The sequence below is a fragment of the Colletotrichum graminicola genome (assembly GCF_000149035.1).
Source record: "Colletotrichum graminicola M1.001 genomic scaffold supercont1.42, whole genome shotgun sequence".
NCBI lineage: Eukaryota > Fungi > Ascomycota > Sordariomycetes > Glomerellales > Glomerellaceae > Colletotrichum > Colletotrichum graminicola.
Genome location: NW_007361046.1, coordinates 410,721 through 420,341, shown reverse-complemented (window position 1 = coordinate 420,341; position 9,621 = coordinate 410,721). Strand labels below are relative to the sequence as shown.

General features: G+C 38.4%; 1 protein-coding gene across 1 annotated transcript; it reads right to left on the bottom strand.

Annotated features, from left to right (window-relative positions):
* Positions 1-7,147: 7,147 nt before the first annotated feature.
* GLRG_08638 (multicopper oxidase) lies at positions 7,148-9,086 on the bottom strand (the record flags this gene model as incomplete). The annotated part of the gene is made up of 3 exons (XM_008099538.1): positions 7,148-8,228; positions 8,292-8,775; positions 8,828-9,086. The coding sequence occupies 3 exons, from the start codon at positions 9,084-9,086 to the stop codon at positions 7,148-7,150; spliced, it is 1,824 nt and encodes a 607-aa protein (XP_008097729.1).
* Positions 9,087-9,621: the final 535 nt, after the last annotated feature.

Genomic DNA, 9,621 nt, shown 5'->3' with positions numbered 1-9,621 from the left:
CTTAATAAGTATAAATATAAAGTAAAAATTAAATAATTATAGATTAAATATATATTAAATACTATAATAAGATAAAAGGTTATAATACCTAAAGTATAGAGCTTATATATATTAGGTAACTAGTTTTAATACTACTATACATTATAATATAAAATAATATTAATAGAATAATAACATAATATATTATATAATATATAAAAAGAAAGAAATTAGAAAGTTTTGAAATCTTATAAGTCTTATAAATATAAAAGGTTACCTAGTTAGGTAATTAGTAGGGCTAGTAGTTTACTTACTTAAATAAAAGAGTAATTTAAAAGTAAACATTTTAGTTTTATTTTCTATTAAGCTTAACCTTAATAATATAAGATATATTTTATATATTTCTTTATACTTCTCTATATATATTTTACTATATAATACTTTAAATATTATAATACTTAATCTCCAAGATATTATAAAACTACTACTTTAATATATAGAATATAATATAATACTTATTAACTATTATATATATAAATTCTACAGACTAGTAGAATAGTAATATAAAGAAATTACTTATATTATTTATATTAGCTAGTTAATACTTAGCTATACCTTCTACTCTTATTATAGTAAAAAGTAGCTTTAATTAATTTAGTAATATTAATACTAAAAGAAGAACTAATTTGTTTAATACTACTAGAAAAAGATTAATACTTATAAAGAAATAGTAAGAATCTAGTAGTTTAGATAATCTAGATAGTATATTTAATACTCTTAATAAGTTAATACATATAATAATCTCTTAAATATAAGATTTAAATACTTTTTTTTAAAATAAGAAATTAGTAGTATAAAGGAAAAACATAATTAGAAAATTTAGAATTTAAAACGAATTTAAGTACTAAGTTATATATATTTATATTAAGTTATTATTAGCTAAATATACTTAAATAGTCTTTATTAATTAAAAAAGATCTTAATATATAACAAGAAGTTTATTATTACTTAAATACTAATCTTATCTTACTTATATAGTTTAAAGTAAAGCTTTACTATATAAAATATTTAAATTATATATAGATTAAATAGTTATATAATACCTAAATAAAAGTACTTAAATACAGTTTATTACTCTTATATTTAATAATACTAATAATCTTTACTTATTTCTTATTAAATATTAATATATATATTTTATAGTATTTATAATTAGAATATATAGTATTACTAAGTATAATAAAGTCCTAAAAGTATAATTATCCTATAAAATACTAATATTTATTTTATATCTTATATTATTATATTAAATATAAAATATAATACAAAATACAATACAATAGAATATAAATACATGTATTTTTTTCTTAATACAATATAATACAAATATATGTATTGTATTTATATTATATTGTATTGTATTTATATTATATTTTTATATTGTATTATATTTTGTATTTTTCTTTAACTCTCTGTCTACCCCTACTAGTAGATAAACTAATAACTAGGACAGGATCCCTACTGCTTTATACTAACACCTCTATAATTCTAATACTTACTTTAGATATAAAGCTACTAACTATATAGCCTATAACTACCCCTATAAGCCTAAGACCTCTATTAATAAGATTAACCTATAGTAATATATAGAGGACGTTACTAAGGCTAAAGACAAAGAGAAGCTAAAAAATTAAGTTCCCTAGTAAATTCTAACTCTTTACTAAAAACTAATATAAAGGATAATTTAAGGTTATCTATACGTTTAATTAATCTATAAAATCTTATTAGAGGTAACCCCCTAGAGATAAAGTTAACTATAGCTTTTAATAAATATAGTATTTAACTTTAAGCGCTTTTTAATATAAAAGTAAATAGCTACGCCTTTATAAGTAACTAAGTAACCCCCTTACTAAAGAAATTCTATAACGCCCCTTACTAAACTCTACCTAAACTAATACTAGCTATAGGGTTTAATAAAGAATAATTAAATAACGTTTAGTATACTTAGACTATAAACCTATATATTAACTATTAAGTAATCTAATAAACCTTACTATTATAACTTAATACTAGTTACTATAATTTAATCCTTAGTTATATTTAGTTTACTTACTATAAGGTAAACCTAGACGTACGCTATAAGTAGCTAGTCTAGCTAGTTAAGTCTTTATAACAGCCCTATCCTCTAATAATTATTAGAAAAATAAAGGACTTATACGCCCTAAAGACTATTAATATTTAGCACTAAATTAATACTAAACGTTAATAAGAAGTCTTTAAGATTAACTACTAGTAATACTAGTAGAAGATAAAAAAGTAGAGACCTTAATAAATTCTTTAACGCACCTATAAGGAAGATTTAAAAAAGAACCTCTATAAGATAAGTAGGGCGCTTAATAGTTCTCCTCTACCTATATACACTACTAAATAGCCTTACTATAAGGCTAGGTCTATATAGTTAGTAACACTATAGAAGTATAACTATTTTATATTTATTAACGTAGTATCCTTTAAGATAAATCTAAAGAGATAAAATATTAAGCTTAGTTCTATCTCCCTCTATAAGCTAGATTAAATAATTACCTAGAAGAAAAAAAAGCTAGCTAATAACCCCCTATAGGCTAATAACTAGGCTATACGTAATTTAGTTAAAACTAACCTCCTTATCTTACTTTACGCTTATAAGGATGTCTTTAGTAAAGTAATAAGTAACTAGCTTACCCCTTATTACCTCTATAACTATAAGATTAAGCTTATAAAGAGAGGGAAAAAGAAGCTTACCTATTACCTATTATATAAATAATCCTTAGAGGAGCTAGAAGCTATAAAAAAGTACCTCCTAAAGAACTTATAAAAAAGTTAGCTTAAGCTAGAGAACACGCCCTAGGCTGCTGCTATACTATTTATTTAAAAATATAATAGTAGTTTATAATTCTATATAGATTTTTAAAAACTTAATAAACTTATAAAAAAGGACTACTATTAATTTATATAAGAAATTAAAAAAATTAACTTATAGCTACTAAAACCTTATTTAATTTTATACGCTCTAAGAACTTAAGCCTAAATATATATTATAAATAATATAGCTTCTAAAAAAGGAAGTAATATTATAGCTAAAAAGGTTATATAGGGGATATATAAATAAAAATAAGGTTATAGCATAGTTTAGTAGCTAGTATACACTACGCCTTAGTAGTAAGTACGCTATAGCTATAGTAGTCTATACACTACGCCTTAGTAGCTAAGGCCCTAAGCCTTAGTAGTTAGTATACTTATACCTTAGTAGCTAGTAAGCCCTATAGCACTAAAGGACCTACTAAAGGGCAGGGGATAAGAACCCCTAGTTATAAGAACTATTAGGTAACTTATAAATAAAATAGACAGCTATATAATAGCTAGCAGGACTACTAGCCCCCTAAGGTAGATTTCTTTCCTTTTTACTTTTAAATTCTTATAATAGGAAATACAGTTATATATCTAACTAACGCAGTATCACCGCCGTGACACTAGTATACTTTTAGTTAGTAGCTAGTGTCTACCCTAATCTAGAAGGCTTACTGCATAGGAGCTAGACATACTATATTCTATTACCCTAACTCTAGGTAACTAAGACCCTAACTACTAACCCTATATATCTTTAAAGGCGTACGTAGCTATAGGAGATACATAGGGTTAGTGGTTAAGGTCTGGGTTAAGGTCTAGGTTAGGGTCTAGGTTACCTAGAGTTAGGGCAATAGAATATAATTATTTTATCTATAGCAGTAGTGGCAGTACCTTCCAAAATAGGCTTAAATCACTGGCAGACTGCTAAAAGCACACTGGCATTTTACCGGCAACCGTATATTTACCCCTTAAGGGCCGATCGGCGATAGCCGTGTAGCATAGAGATAGTTAAACACAACAGAGCAATTAATCAACGCAAGGTTATCGCTGCCAATTACGCGCTTCAACACGAATTCCCAGGCGCAAGGTGGGGCAATTGACGGCAAATGCGCCAGTCATTTGTCAGATGGATTTCTCCACCTAAAACAAGAGAAAATTATGATCCGTGAATTTACCCCTAAGGGCCGATCGGCGATGGCCGCGTAACATAGAGATAGTTACACACATAACACATACAACAGAGCAATCAATCAACGCAAGGTTATCGCTGCCAATTACGCGCTTCAACAAATTGCCTCACCTTGCGCCCGGGCGCACGCGGCCATTTCGCCCACCTTGACACGAATTCTAGGCCACAAGATAGGAAATTCGCCATAGATACACATCATTAACATACGCCCAATTGACCAAGGACAATCGCTGTATCTACGCACTTGACTAGATCTATCTAATTAATGTTGGCAACATTGCCCCACTGCCTTTCCTTAGATGCCCTGGGCAGCAGTGAATTAGCACACGCTTTAACAGCTACAGGGCAATTAATTTCGTAACACTATCCCTTAGAGTGCTACATGATCTCACTTACCCCTAGTGTAGTAGTAGGGGAGAGCTAACGCATTTATAGTATTTAAGTATAATAAGCTACCCATTCTATACAATTTAGAGACTATGCCTATGAATAGGTTAATAAATTTATATAGTACTATAAGAGATATAAACTTACCCCTAGTAATTCCGCTTTGTAATCTCATATATTAAGATTAATATCATTAGCGTTAGTTTTATAATATCCTATCCCTTCTAAGTATTAGTCTAGAGAAAGTATACTACTAGTGGTCTCTAACTTACTCCAAAGCAAAACTCTTGCCCTTATAAGGACTCAACCCGCCTTCAGTCCGTAGCATATCTCTCCTCATCTATTACTTGACCTTTCCTTAAGTCATTAACACTCCTTCTCAATTCTCTATTGAATTTTACTATGAAGTTAGCTACTGTTTCCGTTATATCTGCTTTGATTGTTCTTGCACAGGCTAAATGCTGGTACGTTTTCCTGTCCCTAGGTTAAACCTCATCTAATATATAACAGGTGTGTTCAGGATGGGTATAATTCGGCGCGCCATACAAAAAAAGCGTGCAAAAATGCTCGCTCCCTTATAATTAAAGAAGAACGTTTAGTGTACTGTATGAAACCATCTGGTACTACAATAGAATGGTCTGACGTAAGTTGGTCCCTTATGTATTATAATAACTTAGTACTTATTTTCCCTAGAGATGTAAGGCAGCTGGAGCAAGCAAAGGGAAATGTGATACCTAATAATATATACAATGCATGTGTAAGAAGATCGCCGATCGAGGCACTCATAAGGGCATGTGTGGTGCAGCTCGACCACATAGTGCCAGAACTGGCGGATCTTTTGGCAGTTGCTAAAATGGTATATTGTCGGGCGTTGTCACACCACCCAATCCTGTTGCAGCATGGAGCATTTGCGTTTGGTTCTGTCTACTGAGAAAGGATAGGTTTGTTTAGATATTGATAGTCACAGGACTTCAGCTACTAAAAGGCATATAGAAGATACGACTTTTAAGATTTTCGGCTTCCCTGGCGTTATTAACGTTATTGCTTTGCTAGGTTAAGGCACCTGCCTAAGGTGCCTAAGTATATATGTTTGTACCTGTATCTACTTGTAACTGGGGTCATCTTTCTATATACTAGTAATGCTAATAGGGGGTTAGAATTCTATTGAGTAATAGGCTCTGCCTTGTGCTGTAAAATTGATATTAAATTTTTGCGAGTGGGCCTACGGCGTCGCTGTGGCCGAGGATTTCCTACTTAAAGTACATTGTGCATAAGTTACTTACGGCTAATTGCTCGTTCTTTGTACCTGTACAAAGCGTTGTTGCCCTTACCGCCTACGTTATCTACAGTATCTAGTTGTAAAGATAGCAAGAGCCTTATAAATAGAAATAATAAACTCCTATTCTAAAAATGCACCCTTTATATAAAAACGCAAGGGATAAACTCCATACAGCTTGATGTTCGCTACTTACTGAGTACAAGATAGTTGTTAGTGCTAAAGGCTACCTAGATTAACCGCCCGGAGCGGCGACTTAGCTAGGGGCTTTAGTTCTCTACAACCCTCTGCTGTTCTCTATTCAATATACAGATTTTATTTATATAGTTCTTTTTAACAACTACTTCGCTTTCATAACCGACTTTAGTACCTCTTTACCCTGCTTCTCTCTTAACTTTTAAATAATGTAGCCAAGACAGAAAAAGAGTCACATTCCCGGCCGACAAAGTGAAAAAGATGGCACAGCTACATTAGTAAATTAACCATATACAGCAAAAGCGTGCACGGACTCTGGATCCGGCATATTTCCCACTGTATGCTCATCGCTGACTCCAAACTACCTACTTTTAGGATACCTAGGTTAATACGGAAGGGGCGGAGCAATTCTGTATTAGGGCAACTACAGTGGGGTGCTAAAAGTCTTGGCACACCCACTAATCCCCTAGCCACCAACATTATGACTACATCACTTTGACCAGCAAGAAAATCCTCGACTTTATATGTGAGAACAAAAGGCTTGTAAGTTAGCTATAACCTACCAAAGGTATAGGAAAAATAAGCAGAGGAGGTGAATATTAGAGGACACGTTGTGACGCGTTATCAAGTGAGGTGTACCATGACTTTTGTCACCCCACTGTAGCACGTTTACGGGCATTGACGTAATCACCATACGGCTTCTAAAGGCCGGATGGGTCTCGCTGGCCGAGCGGGTGCGCAGGCTTTACCAGCGCTGCTTGGAACTCGGACACTTCCCAGCGCCCGGGGGAAAGACTAGAGCAGCATTCGGTCTTGACGCCCTATAGCCCTCCTCTCCTGTATTGGGAAAGGCCTCGAAAGGCTTGTTGCACGCCGGATGGCGTGGGCCATACATGGCAACGGGCTCCTTAGCTGCACCCACGGCGGTGCCCTACCCAAGTGGTCGGCTACGGATCTGGTTTGTGCCCTCGTCCACAATCTCGAGCAGGCTAGTCTAGTGCTGTGCTCTACTTAGTCTACTACCTTGTACTTTAGCTAAGTTATTAAGACCTGTTGTAGCTATTCTAGCTCTATATAGCTAGTACTAGTTAAATCTACTACAAATATAGTAGGCTACTTATATAGACCACTTAGGATAAGTATTTCTACTACTTCTCTTGTCTATATATCAATTCTTAATAGGATAACTAATCTTCTTTAAAACAAGTGTTTATACAAAATTATACTGGGCGCGTTTAATAGTTTAGGTACTCAGGGGGCACTGTTACCCACTTGTCCACGCCGTCCTGGATGGCCATACTCATCCCACCAGAGAGATGGCTCTGGACGTGACAGTGTACTAGCCAAGCCCCAGGATTATTAACATGGTACCGCACCGCCATCCAGCTGAGCCCCTGCAGGGCAGCCGGGGTAGTGAAACCGTCGCGCCGCGGCGGTTCAACGAGGTTGAATTTCTCAGGGATCTCCTTGACTGCCTCAGCCACGGTATCCCATTTGAAAAGGCCGTCGCCAGTCCCAAGGAGGTACATCTTATTACCATGCTTATGAATCGGGTGAGGGGGCATGGGGAAGGCGGCCGCTTGGAAAATGAGGTCAACCCAGGTGCCGTTCTTAGTCGTAATGGTTACGTTATTGTGCCTCTCTGGGTCCGGCTGAAAAAGCAGTGGTGTTGAGTTGTCGAGATTCATGGGATAGATGGTGTCATTGAGTGCCCAGTTGTAGCTCTGTCCCGCTACGCGCATCGAGACTTTAACCGTCTGGTCAGCAGTCTGCGCGATAGGTGCAGGAGGGAACGCCTTCATTCCAGCCTGGTTGAAGAAGCGGACATTGGCGTTCACAGCAATGCCGACGTCGTTGATGTAACCAACAGACGGCGGTGCACTGCTCGGAGGAGGGGCCTGCTTGGGGTCGCGGTACGATAGCGTCGCGTAGCCGACGAACATCTGCGGCATTGTGAGCGATGCCATGCGCACGGTGAAGTCGCCAGGCTTGGTCAGCTTCACCATGACGGAGTAGCGGTCGCCGTTGGTGATGCTGATGGCTTCGACCTCTTGCGGCTCGATGTAGGAACCATCGACCGCGTAGACGTGCATCTGGTGCTCGTCGATGGAGAAAGAGCCCGTGATGAGGCCGAACGTGCCGATGAGGTCAAAGGCGGCCCATGTTTCGTTGGCGTCGGACGACTTGGTTACCTCGATGACTTCACGAGATCCAGTAGTTGGGGTGCACTTGTCGAATATCTCGGGAGGTATGGCCGACAGATTCGTCTGCTTGCCCCTTGCCTGGATGCTGGCGATGACGGCAGCTGGCAAGCACCTATGAATTTGTTAGTACTAAGGCAAGGGATGTGATAGGGAGCTTCTTGGACATAGGCTGTACCCCTTCTCGGTAAATGACGTCTTGTTTCCCAGCTGCAGGAAATGACGCTGCTCAGCCGTATACAGCGAAGCCATCTTCTCAGACGTCCAGCACTCAACTCGTCCTTTGCCGTTAATAAGAATCGAGTCATAGCAAGGCGTCTCGAGGCCTGATGCGACGTTGATCTCCCAACCCCGTTCCGATGTGACGTGTCGGTGATCCGAAAGCACAAGTGGCTTGACATTCGCCTCGGCTTCCCGCATAGCGCTGACCGCTCCCGGGAGCTTGGAGATTTTGTCAAAGGGCCTGCCGGCACATAACTTGGGATGGATGACGATCGGTCCGTACATGCCGTCGTTGAGCTGGCCGTGGTGGTGCGAGTGGTACCAGTACGAGCCGGCCTGCGTGGCCTTCCACCGGTAGACGAAGCTCGCGCCGGGCTGGATCTGTCTCTGCGAGAGGCCGGGCACGCCGTCCGACCAGGGTGTGTGGAGCATTTCGATGCCTGTGCCTCATCAGCTTCTGTGTTTGTGTCTCTGCTGAGCTTTCCGACTCACCATGATAGTGTACTGTCGTGTTGAAGGGCATGTTGTTATGTACTGTGACCTCTATGTCGTCGCCGTGGGTCATCTCCAGCACTGGCCCGGGAAATTGGCCGTTTGTCAGGACCATTTCCTTCTCATATCCGTCAGGCGCATGCTTCTCCCATGTGAAGGTGAGCTCGAAGGTCTTCGGCCGGCTTTGGTTGGTGGGCACCGCCGCCAGGATGACTGGGGCGGCCCAGGCGAGCGTTACAAGAATCTGCTTAGACCACATTCTCGTAACTGAAAGAGAAGGAAAAGGTTGTTGCTCTTGACTCGACGACATATAATTGCTGAGGTGTGAGCCCATTTAAATATCAGGCTAGACGAACTGCTTTGTATCGGCGTCGGGTAAGGCGTTACCCTTTCAGCCAACTCCTAGGCAGACGAGCCTTCATTCCTTTCTCAGCCGAGAACTAGGCTTTGAGCTGACCGCTAGACCGGTCTGGGCAAAGTAGTAGCGGCTGCTGTCTATGCCAATCCCAAGGAATCACTTTCTTCATCCCGTCTTATTGTCCGTTGGGGGCTGTTTTCTCGGGTTCCGGTCTCCTAAAAGTGGTTCCGGAGTCGTTCAGAAAAGCTGTCAGCATTTTCACCCGAAGCATACCCAACCAATCCGGGGCAGCGACGGTCGTCGGTTGAAATAAGCACCATGCCAAGGTGCAAGGTCGGTTCACGACAGGTGGATAACATGTAAACTGGTGGCCCTTGCGCAATGACGCCGAAGAATTGAACTGCAGTCCGTTGCTGACATTGCTCGCAAGGGAAAT